General features: G+C 47.9%; 3 protein-coding genes across 3 annotated transcripts; 2 read left to right on the top strand and 1 right to left on the bottom strand.

The window, feature by feature from the left end:
* The first annotated feature begins 35 nt into the window (after positions 1 to 35).
* Sebox (SEBOX homeobox) lies at positions 36 to 2939 on the top strand. Its single transcript, XM_085695446.2, has 3 exons — positions 36 to 1260; positions 1431 to 1591; positions 1729 to 2939. Exons 1-3 carry the CDS (start codon positions 1227 to 1229, stop codon positions 2107 to 2109), a joined length of 576 nt encoding a protein of 191 aa, XP_085551572.2. The 5' UTR covers positions 36 to 1226; the 3' UTR covers positions 2110 to 2939.
* A 2031-nt stretch (positions 2940 to 4970) lies between these two features.
* On the bottom strand, positions 4971 to 9936 carry Vma12 (vacuolar ATPase assembly factor VMA12). The gene is made up of 6 exons (XM_085695448.2): positions 9672 to 9936; positions 8409 to 8482; positions 7579 to 7668; positions 6565 to 6607; positions 6252 to 6364; positions 4971 to 5836 (listed from the first exon to the last, which is right to left on the bottom strand). The coding sequence occupies exons 1-6, from the start codon at positions 9880 to 9882 to the stop codon at positions 5741 to 5743; spliced, it is 627 nt and encodes a 208-aa protein (XP_085551574.2). The 5' UTR covers positions 9883 to 9936; the 3' UTR covers positions 4971 to 5740.
* Positions 9937 to 10055: 119 nt separating this feature from the next.
* Poldip2 (DNA polymerase delta interacting protein 2) lies at positions 10056 to 21011 on the top strand. The gene is made up of 11 exons (XM_087910238.1): positions 10056 to 10254; positions 11675 to 11756; positions 13615 to 13712; positions 14883 to 14979; positions 15140 to 15215; positions 15425 to 15532; positions 16130 to 16266; positions 17224 to 17250; positions 17435 to 17560; positions 19393 to 19472; positions 20043 to 21011. The coding sequence occupies exons 1-11, from the start codon at positions 10094 to 10096 to the stop codon at positions 20155 to 20157; spliced, it is 1107 nt and encodes a 368-aa protein (XP_087766364.1). The 5' UTR covers positions 10056 to 10093; the 3' UTR covers positions 20158 to 21011.
* The last annotated feature ends 72 nt before the right edge of the window (positions 21012 to 21083 follow it).

Raw genomic sequence — 21083 nt, 5'->3', positions numbered from 1 at the left:
TCGGGTGATCTTCCTAAACCAGAAACACTGGAGGCTTGTGAGAGCTACGCTTCCAAGTCCCCATGCATCACATTCGGTGCCCCCCACAATCCCTAGTCCATCCTGCTCCACTGTTAAACATGAACTCCAGCCCCTGTGGTGATGACAAGTTACCCAGCCACCCTCTCCAGGTGAGGCTTCTTTGATGATGGAGTTAACAGGGCCTCAGAGGAGGTGAGGAGCTAGAGAGTGGAATTCAACTCAGCTTTGCTGTTCACCGTGAATCTAGATGACAGTTAATTCCCAAGTAAGATAGACTCCCACAACACTACCTAACGGGGGCTTTTCTCTGAGGCTTCTGCCTTGGGCATGGGGGGGGGCAGAAAGAACTTTGGTATACATCCCCTTTCTCATAGTAAAGCAGCTCAGAGGATCCTCACCAGAGGAAAGTGTGGCTGTAAAATTAAAAGTCTTTGTGAACCCCTGGCTCACCCAAGGAACCTTCCCTATCTCCAGGATCCTGGTTTTCAGGAAGCCTGTCCCGCCTTTTAGTTTTTCTTTTTCGAGACAGGGTTTCTCTGTTGTGTCCCTGGCTGTCCTGGAACTCATTCTGTAAACCAGGCTGACCTGGAACTCAGAGATTTGCCTGCTTCTGCCTCCCAAATGCTGGGATTAAAGGTGTGTGCCATCACTGCCCAGCCTCTGTCTGGCCTTTTGAGGAGCCCTGAGGATAAGCTGGCAGTGGCAACTGTTCCCTAGCCCTCCTGACGGTAAGTGGCTCCAACAACACCCTCATCCCACCCGGTTTCACTGCCCAGTCCTCAGAGAGCGGGACAGGAATTCACTCACTTTTCCCTGAAGGCGCCAAGACCAGGGCACTGGGGGATCTTAGAGAGCAGCTGAAGCCCTGGAAACTTTGGGGAGGTAGATTTCTGTGGTTTGGGGGAAGGGTTTCACACAGTACAGGACCCAAAGCAGAGACTGCCAGAGGCTGAAGTTTGAGGAGGGAGGTGTGACCAGCTTCTTGGTGAAAGCTGGGATGTGTATCAATCTGGTCCAACCTAGAACTCTACCAGCCCCAATCCTGCCTTGCTTCCCCCTTCTCAGCCTCCCTGGAGGGAATGCTAAGCCTCTTCCCTCTGGAGGCGGAGCCACCCACTCAGAACAGCTTAAAACCCTGAGGCCTGAGCCTGCTGTGGACAATAGCCCTGGCATGGCCCCCTGACTCCTCGCCCTGTGCCAGCTCCATGGCCAGTCCTGTGGAAGCGGAAGCATCTCCAGGTGATCTGGTGGGGAAAGGGTGGGTAGGGTGACGGAGAGTAGCAAGGAGGGATGATGAAGGGTGAGGAGTGTAAGTAAGGAGTAGGGGCTGTGGAGGTTGAGGATGGCTTTGAAGCTGGGCTGAGGCTCTTGCTAGGGAGTCCTGGTTTGATTCCCATCCCGGTCCACAGGCTGTGCCAGTGGGTTGGGTCCCCATCGGAGAAAGAGGACCACTTTCAGTGTTGGGCAGTTGCTGGAGCTGGAGCGGGTCTTTGCAGCTAGGCCCTATCCCGACATCAGTACCCGTGAGTACCTGGCCCAGGTAACTCACCTGCCTGAAGCCAAGATCCAGGTGAGCTGCAATAGTCCAACTTCTGGGCTTGACACAGCACCTCTCCTCTCTGGGAATCCTCCCTTCCTTCATATTCAGATTTCTGTCCCAGGAGAGTGTGCTGGTGCCAAAATATATCCCTTCATTTTCCCTATCAGGTGTGGTTCCAGAACCGCAGAGCCAAGAGAATCAAGAACAGAAAGCCAGGAGCCCTAAATCCTAGGCTGAAGCTTCCTCGAAACGCCTCTTCTCTTCCAGACATTCCCCAGCAACCCTGGGACCCTGGAACACCAGGCCAGCCTCTATACCCCACCAGTTCAGCTCAGCAGACTTCAGCATGCCCACAGACCTCCTGTGGAGCTCCCAGCTTGGGTCCAGGGCAGAGTCAAGCAGAGGCTAAAGCTGCAGCCCCATGGGGACCAAGTGGGACTTTAGGGGTTCACCCTTCTTTAGAGCAAATTGTTCCTCAGACCTCACTGAGCAGCCTGTCTGACCTTATCTATACCTCAGCTGTTGTCACCAATAGAGATCACTCCTAATTTAGCTGTAGAGCGCTTAGGAGTTTGGCTCTGGCTCTTGTAGCCCTCTCCAAGATTCTCTCCTGGAGTGGAGCACATTAAGAATTCCCGCCTCTTTTAACACAGGGAATGTTCTCTAAGAGTCTAGCTCAGAGACCCATCCCTCCACTCCCAACCTTCAGCAACCTAGCTGAAGGTCCGGTACAGCGGCTGGAGCCTAGCTTTTACTGCCTGGCACCCTGGTCATTTTCGCTGTGTAGGGGCTGGAGCCTAGCTTTTACTGCCTGGCACCCTGGTCGTTTTCGCTGTGTAGGGGCTGGAGCCTAGTTCTTACTGCCTGGCACCCTGGTCGTTTTCGAGGCATATGCCCACTATCTCATCAGGAGGTATCGTCAAGGTAAGGGGCCATGTTGTCGGCCTCTACCGCCAGGCTTGGCTCCCCATCCCCATTCTTAGCTGATGATCTCTGCCCTCTGAAGGGGCAGCCACCAGTCTGAGTGAGTCCTGCCAGGACCTTATCTATGAGCCAGGGGAAGGGTACTACTCCTGTGCCTGACAGCTGGGAGACCCACCTTTTCATGGTTCAGAGCCCCATTGCCTGACTTCCTGCCACCTGGACAATTAATCGGAATTGTGGATTTGAAGAGGGAGTGATATTAAAGTTACAGAAATAGAAGCCCAGGTCTTAGGTTGATTGAATTCCCCCAAAGATCAGATTGGCTGTCCTCTGATGTGGGCTGTGGGGACAACCTGACAGATCTGGGGAGGGGATGTGGTAGCCTTGGGCTTTTGTATCACTGTCATCTGTAATGCTAACTAATCTCCAAATAAAACAAAACTCTTTACTTTAATCTGGATTGTTGTACTGCAAATGGTGATGAGGCTTGCTTGCCTGGGAAGTTTATCTCCCACCACCAAATCGCTAAATAGGGCCAGGTGCCACAGGCTCTGGGTAGGAATCATGTCCAGGCTTCTGCTGGGATTAGAGTGATTAATTAAAGGGTTCAGAGCTCGCACAGGCTCTGGGGACACAGTAGCTGGCTTGCACCCCAGGATATTCTAGTTATCTCCACCTCTGGAGCTCCTTTGGAGAGAAAAGCATGGAGTCTGCAATCGGTCTGTGTTGGCTTCAAACCCTAGCTCTGCTATGTGACTACATCTGCAAAGCAAGATGCAATCATTCCTGTCCTGGGAAAATGCAGCTAAAAACTTCATGTGACGACGTGCTAAAAACCTCAATAAATGCTAGTTCCCTCTGCTCCATACAGGAAGTCACGAGAAACTGGTAAGGCCCCAACTTCCCGTCCCTCTGCCAAGCACCTGGACCCTGGGTGCTTTGGAAGAGGCAGAGAGGAAGGGGCTGGGAGAGTTCCCTTTCCTCTGTTGTGAACTGGCCACCTAATTTCCAACGCCCTCTGCCTGTGCAGATGGAAAGATCCTTGGAGCTTGCCTCTTGCTTCACTGCACCAAGGCATAAGCTAGATCTTGGCTTATTATCTCCAGATGCTAGCACAGTGCCTGGCCCACAAAACTACTGTTCTTAAGAGCTCGATGCCACTGAAATGTGCTGGCCTGTTGGAAGGGACCAGAATCTAGGGGACAATTCCTTACAACAAAGGACCCCAAGTTTACTGTGAGGTACCCTAGGCTGGTCCAAGTCTGTTGGAAGAGATTCTGCTGAAGTCAAACCTCTAACATGCAGAACGCTTCAACTTAAATCCAGGTACTTAATGATATATATAGGCAGCCTGGCATACAGAAAGCACAGGGAAGTGAATCACAAGTCATGTGTCGTGTCCCCCCCTCCACCCCCCAAGGCTTCAGTGAGGCTTTCTGACCCAACCTTTAGCAGCTCTGGTGATCAGAAACTGTTTTTGTCTACTAATACTGTTTTCAAATAGGAATCTAGCTCAGACGCTGTCACTGTGTGATCCTTGGCAAGTTTACTTCTCTGTGCATTGAGGTCCTTGCAGTGGAAGCTGGGTCATGCACTGGCCTGAGTTCTGAACTCAAGTTTTGGAGATGGGCTTAGATGTCCCTAAACCCTTTGATGAATCACTTCTTTAATCCCAGCAGTCAGGAGGCAGACACAGGCTAATCCCTGTGAGTTCAAGGCCAGCCTGTTCTACTTATATTTTCTTGCACTTGACACCTCTCCCTACTAACAGGAACTGGTAAAAACAACTGACAAAATGTCTACTGATCTAGTAAGAATATAAGAGACAAGATTAGAAAAAAACAGATGGCCAGAGATATGGCTCAGCAGATAAAAGCATCTGCTGTACAAGCCTGATGAACAGAGTCCACAGGAAGAGTTGGATCCCAGCATTTATAATAGAGGAGAGACAGGAAAAGGTAGCCTGCAGTAGGCAGAAGAGACTCATGTGAAAACTCTGTACTCACACGCATTCACACATGGAAGTAAAATAAATTACAAAAAAAAAAATTAAGAGAAAAACCACACTATCAGAGCACATCAAGGAAACCGAAAGTCTACAATTAAGAAGAGGGCTGAAGTGATGGCTCAGTGATTCACGGCTCTTGCAGAGAATGGAGGCTCAGCCTGCAGCACCCGCACAGTAGTTGAACTCTAGCTCCTCTCATCCCCACAGGCTCCTGTATGCATATATAGCCACACATACACAAAAAAGGAAGGAAGGAAAGCTGGTAGGCCAAACAGATCTCATGCACCTGCCATGATGGCACATGCCTGGATCCTAGGACTCAGGAGGCAGAGGTGGAGGACTGCCACGAGTCTGAGGTCAGCCAGAGCTACATAGTAAGACCCTGTCACTAACAAAAGAAAGGGCAGATATTGAGCAATTCTCAGGATCACAGGTTTTGTGCTTTGTACTCTCACAGGATCTAAAATAAAAACGCACTGAACACAAGAAATATTTATTAGATAAATAACATTTTCAAGGATCTTAAACAGTTTCTCCAACTTAAGTTCTGAACACAGATGATCTAACTTATCTACGTTCTGAAAAGTGCAACACAACACAGACAACAGGACAACGTGGACACCTTTGGCTCCATTAACAGAAGGATCACAGCTGATCATCTGCTTTCTTTCAGCCTGTTTTGACTTCTGGAAAATGGCCTGATCCCATTTTCTTTTCTAGAAAAAGTTAGCTGCCTGACTTCCAGCTCCACCATCCCATATCAACCACTTTTCTCTCATTTGATGCCCATTTCTGACTGGTTCTTCTCAGGTTCATGCCTTCTGCTTCCTGAGGGTCTTCTGCTCTCAGATATGTGGATGAAGGATGCTGACTGATGTATGCACTTGGACCAGTTCAAGGCAGTCTGGCCCATTTGGGGAGAAGGTCTGGATTCTTTCTTCTGATGGGAAAACCCCAGACTCAGCAGACTCAGAATAAACCGCAGAAAGCAAATGGGCACTGGATTCAGGAGCAGTTATTGAGACCAGTTCTTTCGCTTTTAAAGAATCACTGCTGTCTGAATCTTCTCTATTCCTCTCCAAGGAAACTGACAGCAGATATGGCTCCCCAACGAAGAACTTGACCCGGTTCTCTAACTAACTGTAGCTGAGTACATAGAGCTTTGTGGATTGACTGAGAGTCAGTGATGGACAATGGACAGTCTGGGGCTCCCCAAACTTCTTCCAGACTTTGATGTGAAGCACCAGTTACAGCTCCCCGAGTTCGCCTTCCATCACCCTCACCATGATGTATAGCTCTGCCAAACCTACCACCGAGGCGACGATCAATGCAGCCAGCACTCTCTGCCAGGGGAAGAACCAGGTAGGGGATGCAGACCAACACCCAAATCTGCAGCCCTTAGCTTCTCTATCAAGGAAGGAGATTCCCTATCCCAGTCCCTAAGTCAGTGGTTCTTAATCTGTGGGTCACAACCCCATATGACCCTTTCACAGGGGATGCATATCAAATATTTACATTATGATTCATAACAGCAGCAAAATTACAGTTATGAAGTAGCAATGAAACTATTGTTATGGTTGGGGGTCACCACAACATGAGGAACTGTATTACCAGGCCTCTGCATTAGGAAGGATGAGAACCACTGCCCTGTTCATTGAATAAATATATGCAACTGATAACCTGTGCACTTTCACACACATCCTCCCTTTCCCATTAACCCCAACAAGGGGCACTTTGTCCTGCCCAGTGCCTACTCACCGAGGCCATTTCTGTGAAGATATACTGGCTTCCTAGGTAAGTGCAGACAAAGGCAGCTGCCACCGTGACAATGAAGTTGAAGATGGTAATGACCAGAGCCTTCACCGATCTCACTTTGGAAGCAGTTCAGAGAAACATTTAGGTCAATGTTCTCAGGGAGATCCTATTGCCTCCTAGCTGCCCCCACATCCACTGGGTTGTCCTCAGAGACCAAGACTGAATATCTTAGCCTTGTGCCAAGAAGAGAGCAGTGGGAAGGAAGGCCAAGACCAGTCCTGAGGGGCTTGAGCAGCCTGGGTTCCTAGTACCTCACCTTGTTTTCCCAGGTCACTGAGTGTCCCCCCACGCTGTGCATCCTGGGAAAAAAACAGAATAACAAAAAAAAAACAAAAAAAAAACCAAAAAAACCAGATCATTTCAGAATGAAATTCTGTACAGAAATCTATCTTTGCCAGTCTGGTCTCAGCTCTTTTCTCTCAACAGACTAATGCTGCCCTCTCCAGGGATTCTTTTCCCTGGACTTGTATGATGCCGTCTAGATGATAAAAAGAAGGATGCAGGCTCCCAGGATCCATCTCCTTTCCTACCTTATAGCAGAACATGCCAAAGGAGTCTTGTCAGCAAAAATGAAAGGTTATAGGTATACCTGTAATCCTAACATTTGGGAGGCTGGACAAGAGAATACAGAATTCCAGGCCTGCCTGGGTCACAGAGCCCCTTCCTTGAACGAAGAAAGAGTGCCAAGGCTCACCTCCACTTCTTTGATATTTAAGAATCTGTTACCATCTAAGCCGAGTCTCAGTGAGCAAGATTATGTTTGCTCTAGATAAAACACAGAGGTCTTTTTGCTGGTTTGTTTTTCAAGACAGGGTCTCTCTGTGTTAACAGCCTTGGCTGGGATTAAAGACATACACCACACCTGGCAGAACACAGAGACCTTATAGTTCTAGAATAGTACATAAAGTGAGCTTGAATTCCCATGTTTTTCTTTCCCGTTTTGATACAGGGTCTCACTATATAGTTCTAGCTGGATCCACTTGCCCCTCCATCAGGAGTATTGGGATTGAAGGTGTGTGCCACTATACTCTGCTTCTGCTGTTTTTAAAATTAAAACTCTGGCTGGGCGGTGGTGGCACACGCCTCTAATCTCAGCATTTGGGAGGCAGAGGCAAGTGCATCTCTGTGAGTTCGAGGTCAGCATGGTCTACAAAGCGAGTTCCAAGACAGTCAGAACTGTTTCACAGAGAAACCCTGTATCAAAAAACAATAAATAAATAAAATTAAATTTAAATTCTGTAAGTATTTCTGCTGCAGGGGTAGGCCTTACCTGACAAGTGACATTTCGAGTGATCCGCTTATATTCCTCATTGGCTAGCTGTATCTTAATCTTCTCTAGTCGGGCAACCAGCTCTGGATTCTAAAGCAAAAACAACCACATGAGAAGAATGACATTCTTCTACATATTTCTTGATACAAAATATGTCATAATTATTGATTCCAACATGCAATGTACTGCAAAGGGTGATGGGGGCATCTGCATACTGGTTTTACTTCCATTGCCTGGAAAATGGATTACTGGATCTCAACTTTCCAAATTTGTCAGACAAGGCTTCCTTCTCTGATTTTAGATTCTAAAGATTTTGTTATTGTTGTTTTTGTTTTTTTCTAGGCAGGGTTTCCTCTGAGTAGCCCTGGCTGTCCTAGAACTCCCTCTGTACACCAGGCTGGCCTTAAACTTAGAGATACGCCTGCCTCTGCCTCTGGAGTGCTAGTGCTGGGATCTAAGCCATGCACCACGACTGCCTGGCTCCAAATACCTTTGTTGTTGTTGTTTAATCCTTTGTACATGTGCACATACAAGCCACGGGGCATGTGTGGAGGTAAGAGACAACCTCTCTCCCTACACTATGTGGGTCCTGAGGACTAAAGCCAGGTTCCCATGTTGGGTGGCCACTGGTCCACTCTGGTCCCCAAATTTATTTATTTTTTTGATGCTAACAACTGAACTCAGGGTTGTTTGTCAAGTACTCTTCCACCAAGCCACATTCCAGCTATTCTAAATAATTAAAATATAAGATCTCAAAACTGAAAGTTGGTTAATAAAATCCATACCCAACTCAGCATGTACTTACTCTCACAAATATATCCCTTACATACCCGAGGAGGTTTCACAACCTCTTGGAGGTAGATTTCACTGCCTTTTAGGAGTTCATGAAGGTATAGGTTGGAATCTGGGAAGAAAAAGGTTCCACATATTGACCCGTGAAGCTGAGGCTGTAAGACTGAATTGACCCAAATAAAACATGGCCAATCCCGGTTTACCCATCCCTAGGATATAGGATATCCACATAAATATGTGTGTATGTATGTGTGTGTATACATGTGAATGCATCACCACACCCAGTCACCTGCTTCAGCCCCTTAGATCCTAGGATTTCATGCATGTGCTATTCCCAGTCTCATGATCATTTTTTTCTCTTTTTTTTTTATTAATTTAAATTAAGATAAATTTCAACCAAGACAAATCCAGGACAATTCCGCCTTAGTATTTCCTAGTGCTACACAGCTGATATTAGCTATCAGTCTTCAGTCATCCTGCCAATGGTAGGTTAGTCTTGTAAAAATAATAGATCCGTCCTAGATAGGATTGGGTCGTTGTGGGGCTAAACATTCAGAGCACACGGTATTGGAGGATCTTTTCCTAATGTCCTCTTCAGTCCTAATAGTTGAGTATCTACTCTTTGCACTTCTGGCCAGGATGTTAATTCTGGCAAAACATGTTACATGCCAGTTTACCCTAGTCCCTCCCTTAGCAGATAGGAAACGGGTCCAAAGAGGAGAACTGACTTCTCTGAAAGGAATAGAACTAGATGCGACTCTCAGTTCAGACCTTTCAATATAGGTCTTGGTTTTCTTTGGGGTCATTTTATTTCCCTACCATCACCCCTAAACGGGGGCTGAGGCGGGATCAGAATTTCCCAGAATTCCCTTCATGAGCGAAGAAGGTATGGAAGCAGAGAAGAAAAAAATACACAGCTCATTAATTTTTTTTTTTTAAAAAATCCCCTGCCCTTGCCTTTGAGATGAAAGGAAAATCACTATTCCCAAACAGAAGCTCACTACGTTAAATGGCCCCCAAATGTACAAACTTAAAATGGTAAATAGTACTGGGCTAGAATCTCTAATTCCTTAAGAATCAGGTGGACTTAGGTGGACCTTAAAAGGGGGCACTCAACAAAATCTACACAAATCCGAAGAATTCCCACGGAAATTAAGATGGAAGTGGTGAACCTGGTTTAAGAGGGGTTTGGACTGGCTAAATGAGAACCTGGTAGGCACGCGTGAGTGATAGGGGCAAAAAGACTCAGGAGGGATTAGATCTGAAAATGAGGCGACGACTCTTGATTGGGGTCCGCTCACTTCTTTCTCTCAGATGCTGATGTAGTTCTCGTATCAGACGGAAGGGAATCAGGCGCCGGGGGCCCGTGGCGCCATCACTGCTCGTGTGTTTCTTCCCCAGAGCAGCCTCAAGCTGGGCACGCAGCTTCCGGGGCAGCTGCTCCCGTTCCAGTTCTCCGCCAGGGCCCAAAGCGCGAATCAATCGCTCGCCCCCAAGCAAGGAAGACGCCATTTCCAGCTCACGCTCTGGTCAGCTGATCCCAGACTGGAACTTCCGCTCACCTGCGCCGGATGTAGCTGGACGAACCCGCGCGGCCGCGGGGGGCGGACCCGAGGGCCAAGGGGCGGGGCTCCGGCGCGGGGCAGTGTGGGGCGGGGGCGGGACGCCGCCCCGCCGCGGGTCGGGCCCTGTGTCAGCAGCCGAGCGGGCGCTCGGGCGGGACATGGCAGGGTGTGTGGCCCGACGGGCCCTGGCCGTGGGCAGCCGCTGGTGGTCTCGGTCGCTGGCCACGGCCCGAGGGTCGAGGCCGCTGTGTGCGGTCGGTGGAGCAGGGACCCTTCCGCCGGTGGCCACAGCGACGACGCGAAGGCATCTGTCGTCCCGGTGAGGGACGGAGCCAGGGTACCGGGGAGCCGGGCCCAGAATTTGGGGAGCATGTTCCTAGCCACTAAGGAGGCCAGAAGGCCCGACTGTCTGTGGGCAGCCGGAGTGTCAACAGAGAAAGGATTCCGAGCAGGGAGCCGACATGCGCTGCTTGAGACATGTGCCAGGAGCAGAGAAGGGAGCACGGCCCAGGGCCCTGGCGTGCAGGGCACTCTGAGGGAGAACAAGTAACGCTTCTTCAGCGAATCCTGCCTCCCTTGCTGGGGTCCGCAGCACCTTTAGTGGGCTGCCATTTAATACAACTACAGGGATTTTGACTTTGATCCCCAGTCCTTATTGGCTCATGGCTTCTCTCAAAAAGATGCTATTACGTGGGAAACAAGTAGATTTAAGTGTCTGCCTTTGTGGGTACCTAGGTTTCCTTGTGACCTTGGGGAAACTTGATTTTGCCTACGTGACTTGGGAAAGAGGATTGGAGGCTTGGGAATGGCGTAAACAGAGCCTTTTAGGGACCAGGCAAGACTGATCGAGTTGGGTTTGAAGTCAACATTTCCAAAATAAAATCACAGTGCTTTGATGGGCCCACAGAAAAATTAGTCCTATTTAAAAAGATGGAACTAACCGGATAAATTTACTATTTAAGACTTAAATAATTTTAGGGGGAGGGGGGCACTATGTCGAGAGACTGCAGTAGTGTGCTGTATGCTGTACCTTCGGCAATTTAGAGATGTTAAGTCCTCAGGTCAGCGGAAAGATGGTTACAGTTTAGAGGGTATATGGATGTGTAGAATTGGGACAGTCATGCTGTGTACCCAGATTGGCCCAGAACTTGTGATCCTCCAGTCTCAGCCTCAAGAGCCCTGAGATTACAGACGTGGGGAACCATACTCGTTCAGAACAATTTTTCAGAGTAGCAAATGACAGGTTTATTGAGTGCACTGCAAGGAGGAGCGGTAAGAGCAGAAAGAGAACGGCTTGCCTCAGAACAGCCGCTTTGTGAGCACTTCTTACACACCAGGCATTGCTCTCGGAACAAATAGTCTCTCGTGGACTCAAGGCGAGGACACCAGTGACTGAAGTGCAGACCTGGAAGGACAGTTAAAGTGCTGTGGGAGGCCGGGGTGGGTGAAGATGGACATTTAAACAGGATGTGCAGGCATGACCTTGGGCATGCTAAGTGAAGACAGGAGAAAGTAAATTTGGCGTAGTTAGATCTGACACTGGGAGCCTAGGAAGTCTTCACCAAGTGGAGGCCTATGGCTGAGTCCTAAAGAAGGAAAGACAGCATTCTTGGCCTTCTCTGATGTTATTGCCCTGGCCCCTCTGAACGCCGGCGAGGGTTTTTGTTTGTTTCTCCTGATGGGGAATGACTGTTACCTTCTTAGCATTTTATTTGCTTATTCTTTTCCTTACCAACCAGAAACCGTGCAGAGGGCAAGGTGTTGGAGACAGTTGGTGTATTTGAGGTGCCAAAACAGAATGGAAAATATGAGACTGGGCAGGTAGGTATGTGCTGGGTCAGCTCTCGTTTTCATGGACTATTCTGTTTCGGAATTGAGCCACATTTGGCCACAGTACTGAATCTCAGTGGTATTTTTTTCTTTTCATTCCACATCCCCTTCCCCATAATGCTAAAGACAGATGCTGTATTGCTGAGCTGAACCCTCAAAGCTTCTGTCTGTCTTCATGTTTGGTGGTAGACCAAGTTTATAAGTCTTGGTTTTGTTTTGAGGCAGTCTTCTATATAGTTTCGTTTAGCCTTGAATTTATTCTATAATTCTGGCTGACCTTGAACCTGTAATCTTATTTCCTTAATTTACAGAATTCTGGGGTTATAGATGTATGAAACCATGCTCAGCTCAGAATCACAAATTAAAAAAAACAGTTTTTACATTGACTTAATGTGTGTGAGAGAGAGTGAGCACACGCCCATGCCTGGAGATCAAAGAACAGCTTGTGGAGAGTGGTTCTTTCCTCCCACCATTTGGGGCTCTGATCAGACTCAGGTCATTAGGTTTGGTGGCAATTGCCTTTACCCAGTGAACCATCTAATTGACCCAAAAGATCTTTCACATCTATTTATTTAGTTTGCCTGGGTGTTGATGCATGTACACACCTTGTGTGCATTAGAATCACAAGCTTTTTAAAGAGGAGGGTCTGGAGATAGGTGTACAGTAGCATCTCCTCCCATTGCTCCAGAAGCAGGAGCAGAAAGAACGCTTCAGTTTTGAGGTCAATAAGAGTCCAGTGATAATGGTGCAGTGGGAAAGGCACTTGCTGAGGAAGCCTGGAAGTAAAAGTGGAGGAGAGAACTGATTCCACAGAGTCATCCTTTGGCCTCCACACACCATGGCACTTGTATATTTACACCTTCCCAAAGCAATAATAACTATTATTATTTAAAAAGATCCTTGTTAAAAATACAAATCAGGCCTGGAGAGATGGCTCAGCAGTTAAAAGCACTGGCTGTTTTTCCAGAGGACCTGGGTTCAATTCCCAGCATCCACATGGCAGCTTACAACTGACTATAATACCAATTCCAGCGTATGACACTCTCATACAGATATACATACGAATCAGGCTAGGGATGTTCTTTAGTTTAAAGTGCCTGGCTTGCTTGAAGCCTTGGTTTCCATTCTCCTACAGCACAGACTGAATGTGGTGGTCTACTCCTGTGAGCCTAACACTTGGGACGTGGAGGTGGGAGGATCAGGACTTTGAGGTCATTCTTAGCTACCTAGCAAGATTGAGGCCAGACTGGCATACCAAAATTCAAAACCCTCTGAAACAAAAGACCGTTGTAAGTAATGGAAGCTATTTATTTATCTGTATGCCTAAAACTGACCAAATGTTAAGCTTTAGTGTTCTTTCTATCCTGGAGTTCACAGCTCCAGGACAATGACAGAGATATGGTCAGTAGGGGCTGGAGAGATAGTCTAGTGGGTAAGAGTGCTTACTGTTTCTCCAGAGGACCCGCCTACAGCTCCTGCTCCAGGGGATTCAATGTCTCTGACTTCCTTGGGTCCCTGCACTCACATGCACATACCCACATACTGATATATACACACAGTTAAAAGTAAAATAAATCTTTTAAAAAGACAAATAGAGCCAGTGTCACTATACTGGACTAAGAGGAGGATTAAGGAAAGTTCCCTAAAGGCCAAAGGTGACTTGAAAGGTGAGTGAGGTCACCCAGTGATGAGGCATGAGCATACTGCAGTTTAGATTAAGTGCAGAGTTTGCGGGGAAAGCTGGCAAGATTGTGCTTCAGTTGCCTGCACCCATACTACTTAATGGTCAGATCCCACCTGGATGGATTTGCTGGACAGCAGGCTCAGTGAGGTCTCTTTTTCCTTCCAGCTATTCCTTCATAGCGTTTTTGGCTACCGAGGGGTTGTCCTGTTTCCCTGGCAGGCCAGACTGTATGATCGGGATGTGGCTTCTGCAGCTCCAGAAAAGTAAGTTTCCCTATCATGTCTTATGGTGTCCTCGGGTGGCCTGACTTGTGGCAGACAGACTCAGTTGGGGCCTCGGGTGAAAACAGCATCCTCTTGGGCTTTAGAAACAACCCCAACCATGGCTGCGTGGTGGTGGCACACGCCTTTAATCTCAATCTCTCAGGAAGCAGAGGCGAGTGGCTCTCTGAGTTTGAGACCATAGTAAAGTAAATTCCAGGATAGCCAGGCCTACGCAGAGAAACCCTATTTAAAAAAACAAAAAACAAAAAACAAAAAAACAACCCAACCAGGCATGGTAGTGCACACTTTTAATTCCAGCTCTCAGGATGCAGAGGCAGGAGGATCTCTGTGAGTTCAAGGGCAGCCTGGTCTACATAGTGAGTTCCAGGACTGCTGGGGCTATGTAGAGAGACCCTGTTTCAAAAAGCAAACAAAATAAATAACCCCAGAGTATTTTTCTGACACTCATACTCACGGAGAAAAAGTACTTAATACTAATCATGTAGGATCTCTTTCAGCCTCCCAAAATAGGCTCCTACTGCTCTTTTTTTTATTATTACTTATTTGTTTGTTTATTTTTGGTTTTTGAGACAGGGGTCGCTCTGTGTAGCTCTGGCTGTCCTGGAACTTTCTGTGTAGACCAGGCTGACCTTGAATTCACAGAGATCAGCCTGCTTCTGCCTTCCAAGTACTTTAAAGGCGTGTGCCACCACTACCCAACAAGATTTTATTTTTATATAATGTATGTGAGTATTCTGCCTGTGTGCATGTCTGTGCACCACATTCATGCAGTACTCCTGGAGGACAAAAGAGGGTGTAGGATACATTACAAAGAGAAGGCAGTGCCACTGAATGATCACAGAGCACCCTGGGGTGAGAGAACCACAGGGTTCTTGTGCCCTTGGGGAGTCAGGTAGCAATATGATTCTTTTGTAATGACCCTCTTGTAGGAGGTGCTCGGAGAGTGGTAACTGCATGGGCCCAGTAGGGTCCATTGTTTGCTCACACCAGGGAGAGGCTAACTGGAGGTGGTGTTGAGCAGGTGCTGACTTGACCTGTGCCAAGGCCCTTTCCAGTCATGAACCAGCCCATTTAGGAGAGGAGGTGGTTAGCTGAGCCAGGTACAGCTTCCACTTCTCTGTGGTCATCTGGGCTTCTTCTACCCCACAGAGCAGAGAACCCTGCTGGCCATGGCTCTAAGGAGGTGAAAGGCAAAACTCACACTTACTATCAGGTGCTGATTGATGCCCGCGACTGCCCACATATAGTAAGTAAGCAAGTGCCTGGGCCTGGGGTCCTCTCCATGGGAGAGGTTTTCACTCATTTAGGGACAAAGAGGGCTCAGACAGAGCTCAGGTTAGCTCTGGGCCTCAAGGCCGCAAAGCTGGGTAGTGGCCAAGAAACCTTTGAATCACCTTCTGCTTTAGTCTCAGAGATCTCAGACAGAAGCTGTGACCTTCTTGGCTAACCACGATGACAGCCGGGCCCTCTATGCCATCCCAGGTGAGGAGTTATCATGCAAATGGTACCTGAGAAGCAGGGGTCTGGTGTCCCAGGGAGCAGGATCTGATGTCCTGTCATCTACAGGGAGGGATCATGGTACCGAGAGCTGTGGTGCCAGGGTCGCCTACCTTGGGCAAGGCCAGAAGTATTTCCTCTCTGTCTCATTCCTCCACTCTGTGAGTCTTGCCAACTCTGCCTTTCTGTGCCAGGCTTGGACTATGTCAGCCATGAAGACATCCTCCCCTACACCTCCACGGATCAGGTTCCCATCCAACACGAGCTCTTTGAAAGATTTCTTCTCTATGACCAGACAAAAGGTAATTGCTTAGGAAGGAAGCCAGGAAGGGAGGGCCCTTTCTTCATGCAGAGTATCAGAAATAACTGGCAGCTAGATCTAGTCCCATATCCCTTCTTAATTTCTCCTCATCCTGTGTGCTTGGTGGCTACTGTTTCCTTACATGAGTAGAAAAGGCTGGTGAAGAGAAGCAGTTCACATTTGCTAGGTAATAGCAACTAGAGTTCTGAAAACCAGGGCTGTTAACTCCTAGCTCTTTCCCATGGCATCACGCTCCTCAGGACATAATCTCAGTAGCAGCTCTGCACCTTCTTCCTGTCTTTTTTTTTTTTTTTTTTTTTTGAGATAGGGTTTCTCTGTCGCTTAGGAGCCTGTCCTGGAACTAGCTCTTGTAGTCTGGGCTGGCCTCGAACTCACAGAGATCCGCCTGCCTCTGCCTCCCGAGTGCTGGGATTAAAGGTGTGCGCCACCACTGCCCAGCCCTTCTTCCAGTCTTGCTTTTGCTGTATGTGTTGTCTCGTTCCTTTGGGCATAACTGGGAAGGGGTTTCTGGGAGGCAGTCGGAGAGCAAGTGCTGTGCCTAGGACTCTGGTCTGCACTAACCTGTTGTCTCTTCCAGCACCCCCTTTTGTGGCTCGAGAAACACTACGGGCCTGGCAAGAGAAGAATCACCCCTGGCTAGAGCTCTCTGATGTCCACCGGGAAACAACTGAGAACATCCGTGTCACAGTCATCCCTTTCTATATGGGCATGAGGGTATGTGCTAGCCTGGGCTTCTTCCTGCCAGGCTAGGCCCCAGATTCTGTATAATATCCCTGATGTGCCTCTTGGGATGGGGGTGGGAGTGTATCTGATCCCAAACCCTGCCCGTGGTTCTGCTATCAAGTGCTCATGTGTAGTGTGTGGTTGAGTAACCTCTTGGTAATGGCCAACACCATGACTCAGAGCAGAAAACCCACAGACCAGGAAGTCAGCTCCTCATTCTCCCTTCTGGTAGAGGGACTCTTTCTTGTGAAAAATATATATACAGGGGCTGGAGAGATGGCTCAGAGGTTAAGATCATTGCCTGCTCTTCCAAAGGTCCTGAGTTCAATTCCCAGCAACCACATGGTGGCTCACAACCATCTGTAATAAGGTCTGGTACTCTCTTCTGGCCTGCAGGCATATACACAGACAGAATATTGTATACAAAATATATTTTTAAAAAAAGGAAAAATATATATACATATACTTGCCTAAACCAATGTGGGCTGATTATCACACTTTGTGTTTAGTAACCAAATATTTATTGATCCATGTCTTGCCTCACTTCAAGCTAGGCCTGCAGATACAAGTATACAGAAAACTTCTTCCTATTAGGACTTAGTCATAGGGGATGTCAACATTCATCAAAGAATGGCCATAAAAGGGCTGGAAGGAGGATGACAGGGGCCCAGGTGGGAGTGATGGGGTCAGGGTTGTCAGGGAGGCTGGTGAGAACAGAGCCCTGTAATGGATTTCTCTTGGCATCCAATCTGTTGGTTTTAACAGGATTGGAGAGGGGACAGAGCAGGAAGGATGTGGGAGGTTGTTGACCATAGTTCTATCACATTCACCATTGGCTCCCAGATATTCACAGCTTGATCAGTCTCTGCCGCCTTCCAGGAATACTTCATTTGAGATGTGTTGATTGGAACAGACTTAGTCTCATCCTCAAACCTTTTCCCCCTCCAGGAAGCCCAGAATTCCCACGTCTATTGGGTGAGTGTCTCCCTTGGCAAGAGCTCAGGAAGGGCCTGGGGGAGGTATGGAGGCACGGTGTTTGCCTCTTGGCCAGGGTGGATGCAGCCATCCACACTGTAAAAGTAGGTGTCAGCTTTTGTTGCTTTTTACTCTCTGTGGAATTCTGGATGGGCTGGCCTAAGGGTTACTATTTGCCTCACAGTGGCGCTACTGTATACGCTTGGAGAACTTGGACAGTGATGTGGTACAGCTTCGGGAGCGGCACTGGCGGATATTCAGTCTCTCAGGCACCTTGGAGACAGTTCGAGGACGAGGGGTCGTGGGCAGGGTGAGCATCATTGGGCCACTATGGCCTAGCTGCTAGTCCTGTTAGCAGCCCTGGGAACTTTGGGTATGTTTTCTTCCTCTCTGGTTATGGACAGAGTGACACCCTGGGTTCTCTGTGGTTAAAAGTCTTACAACAGCCCTGTGGGGTAGCTTGTCTGTAACCTGTTTCACAGATGAAGAGTGAGACTTAGAAACTAATTAATAAGGGATATGGGATGTAGCTCAGTTAGTAGAGTGCCTGCCTGGCATCATGAATTTGACCCCAATACTACATTACCTGAGCATGGTTTTATGTGCCTATAATCTTAGCACTTGGGGAGTTTAGGGTCATCCTTGACTGCCTGGGATACACGAATCCCTGTCTTGAAACACATACCTCTGGAAACCTGGTTCTCTACAAGAGTCTAACTGCTGGGCTCTCTTTCTGACCCCAGAGCTCATGGACTTCTCTTAGCAGCATGTCTTATTAGTCTTCCCACCACACTCCAACGCTTGAGGTCAAACTGAGGGCTTTGTGCATGTTAGACCAACACTCTAGCTACATCATACCCAGATGGCATGCCTTTTAAAACCCTGAATTTGTGGGAAATAGAGTCAGAAGGATCAGAATTTAAGGCTATATGTGGGCTACATAAAAAGTTTGAAGTCAGCCTGAATTACATGAGACTCTGTTGGGAAAAAAAAATAATAAGGTCTGATAAGATGGCTCAGTAGGTAAAGGGGCTTGCTGCCAAGCCTGCTGATCTGAGTGTGATCCCTGAAACTCACACAGTAGAAGTTGTGCACTGACTCCAAGTTACCTTCTGACTTCCACACATAAGACAAGTTGCACACTGCACACACACACACACACGCACGCACGCACGCACACACATGCACGCACGCATGCACACGCACACACTTCCCCCTAACAGACAAAAGCACTCTGATTGATTTTGGGATATGTACCACCTGTGTTGTGTCTTTTTTGCATTCATCTATCTAGTGTTTCTTAAAGAGATTTGATTTTATGTTCCCTGCCTATCCTACCCTGTCTCTTGAGAGATTAAGTCACAAATGGTACTAGTGTCATCCAGTACCACTTAGAAGACACTTGGGAAAGTGGGGTTTGGACTGGGTATGTGGCACACACTTATAATCCAGTAACCTGGAATTTGAGGCAGTATTGGGCTGTATGGTATGTCTTTAAAAATCAAAAAAAAAAAATTCTAAGTAGGGCTTGCCTTCAAATTCCAGCCATATACTATATAACTTTGGGGCACTCTTTCTTTCTTTCTCTTTCTTTCTTCTTTTCAAATTTTAGAGACAGAGTTTCTCTGTGTAATACTCCTGGCTGTACTGGAACTCACTTTGTAGACCAGGCTGGCCTCAAACTCTACCTTCCTCTGCCTTCCTAGTGCTGGGATCAAAAGTGTGTGCCACCATGCCTGGCTTGGGCAAATATGTAACCCAAACCCAAATCTGTTTCTTGCTGCTAACATAAGGATCATATAGTACTTAATAGTCACCAAGAGAATAAAATCTGCAGACAGAGCCTGCTGTTGTGTCTGGCAGTTGTTCATGTGAGTGAATGCAGGGAGAGATGTAGTCAGAGAGAGGCTGCCTAGCATCCTTCCCTCAGTGCCCCCAGTTTGTTTTTCCTAGCGATAGAATAAGAGGCTCAGGCCACTGCCCTTGATGTAGGAGGAAGTACTAAAGATGGTCATTGCATGAGTGTCGGCTGTTGTGGTTGCTTGGGTGGAAGGAGGCATCCAGTCAGTATTTGGCAATCCCAGAGTGGAGGGAATGTGTTTCTGGGGCTTGGTCTGACCAATTTCACCTGAATTCTTATAGGAACCAGTGTTATCCAAGGAGCAGCCTGCATTCCAATATAGCAGCCACGTCTCCCTGCAAGCTTCCAGTGGGCACATGTGGTGAGTGTATTCTCTAGAGTATATGTTGCTCAGCTTCACAGACAGCTGCCAGTTAGAGACGTGAGAGCTGGAGCTGGGTGTGGTAGTTGTATACCTGTAATCACAGCACTTGGGAGACCCTGTTTCTACTCAGGGCAACAATAACAAAGGGAGAATCCTGAGCAAGCTGAGCTTGTGGTCAGTTCAGAGTGAGGTCCACAAATGGGTGTTACTCACTGCTGTGTGGACTGTCTGGTTTTTATGGCTATGAGTTCCTTACAATTTTTAGGTTAAGGAGTTGGTTCTAAGACTTGGGACTGTACTGTAGGTGGGTTCCCCCCTTACTCTCAAGTACAGGTGGGCTGCTCATATAGTACATATCCAAGTGACAGAATCTCAATAGCTGTGCTTTTGTGTGTGGCCACATGGGGCTCTTGGATTTTTGGTTATCCTGTCATGAGCTAGGCAGATGACAACCCCAATCTTTCTTATCCATCTGTGGCTCTGGATCAGAGGACATGGGTGTACATGGATCAAGAGGGCTTTCAGTTCAGCCCTTTCTCCCTCTAAAGGAGCTTCTCTAATCCTTAGGGGCACATTTCGTTTTGAGAGACCTGATGGCTCCCACTTTGATGTCCGGATCCCACCCTTCTCCTTGGAAAGCAATAAAGACGAGAAGACACCACCCTCAGGCCTTCACTGGTAGGCCAGCTGAGGTCCTTGAGTGCCCAGGTTGGGCCTTCCGAACAGCTCTTAACCCATAATTGCTGCAGAACTCTAAATCTCTCCCTATTAGGGCCACAGTGGGCCTCTTTTGGGATTCTGTTTTTGGAGGGGGATTATAACTTTTCTTGGAAGACCCACATAAGACTCCTCCAAGGTTGGGCCCTGTCCAGGCCCTGTCTACACCATGTTCCAGCAAAACTGTCAGGGAACTGTGTTCAGTTGTCACAGGATGTCTGGAATGTGAGGTGTGGTCAATAAACCAGTGCTCACTTGGCCATGCTGGCCATTTTATCCCCAGGGTCTCAGGCTCCCTTGTTGGCCCTCTGGGAACTTTTGGTTGCTTTCAAGTCTCTTCTAGGGAGCCTCTGCTAGTGTGTCTTCCTCAGAGTCTGGGCATCTCCTGGGGGCACTGGCTGACAGTGGGCTGTGTTGGACTAAGTTCTCAGTCTCTTCTTTACCCTCTGCCCAGTACAGAAGAGGCCAGAGGCCAGCATTTAGGGTTCGAGTAGTCTCGAGTGTAAACACTGATTAGCCACCAGCACCTCTGGCTTCACAAGGCCTGGAGAAGGGTGAGGCAAAACAAGTCAGGTTTCTTGGAGCTGTGGGCTTCTGAGCATTGAGCAAAAGTCTGTCAGGCATCCAGACCACAAGTGCAGGAATTCAGCCAAGAAGCAGCTTAAGTTATGGACAGTGACCAAGCCAAGCCGCTTTGGAGCTTCTATCAGATCAACAGAAGGGAGAACTGGGCTGCATTTTGCAGTTCTCAGGATTCCTTCACCCCTGTAGTCACTGTTAGAGGTCCTTTCATTCTTGCATTAAATCTCAGTTCCAGTCCTTGTGAGTATTGTTCTTACTCTTCCATCAGGGGGAGTGTGGGTTTGTAGGACAACAGAGGAATGAGTTTTG

Source organism: Myodes glareolus, chromosome 9, assembly GCF_982192425.1.
Source record: "Myodes glareolus chromosome 9, mMyoGla1.1, whole genome shotgun sequence".
NCBI lineage: Eukaryota > Metazoa > Chordata > Mammalia > Rodentia > Cricetidae > Myodes > Myodes glareolus.
Note: the sequence above shows the minus strand (reverse complement) of the source record. Positions and strands in the feature narration are given on the sequence as shown.

Bases quoted from the DNA above. Each gene is read 5' to 3' on its own strand.
- Sebox (XM_085695446.2), top strand. From the start codon at position 1,227: ATGGCCAGTCCTGTGGAAGCGGAAGCATCTCCAG. The intron at 1,261-1,430 runs GTGATCTGGTGG...CCCGGTCCACAG, and splicing joins GGAAGCGGAAGCATCTCCAG to GCTGTGCCAGTGGGTTGGGT. The intron at 1,592-1,728 runs GTGAGCTGCAAT...TTTCCCTATCAG, and splicing joins TGCCTGAAGCCAAGATCCAG to GTGTGGTTCCAGAACCGCAG.
- Poldip2 (XM_087910238.1), top strand. From the start codon at position 10,094: ATGGCAGGGTGTGTGGCCCGACGGGCCCTGGCCGTGGGCAGCCGCTGG. The intron at 16,267-17,223 runs GTATGTGCTAGC...TTCCCCCTCCAG, and splicing joins CTTTCTATATGGGCATGAGG to GAAGCCCAGAATTCCCACGT. The intron at 17,561-19,392 runs GTGAGCATCATT...GAATTCTTATAG, and splicing joins GACGAGGGGTCGTGGGCAGG to GAACCAGTGTTATCCAAGGA.
- Vma12 (XM_085695448.2), bottom strand. From the start codon at position 9,882: ATGGCGTCTTCCTTGCTTGGGGGCGAGCGATTGATTCGCGCTTTGGGC. The intron at 8,483-9,671 runs GTGAGCGGACCC...TTTTCTTCCCAG, and splicing joins TCAGCATCTGAGAGAAAGAA to ATTCCAACCTATACCTTCAT. The intron at 6,608-7,578 runs GTAAGGCCTACC...TTTTTTTCCCAG, and splicing joins CTCGAAATGTCACTTGTCAG to GATGCACAGCGTGGGGGGAC.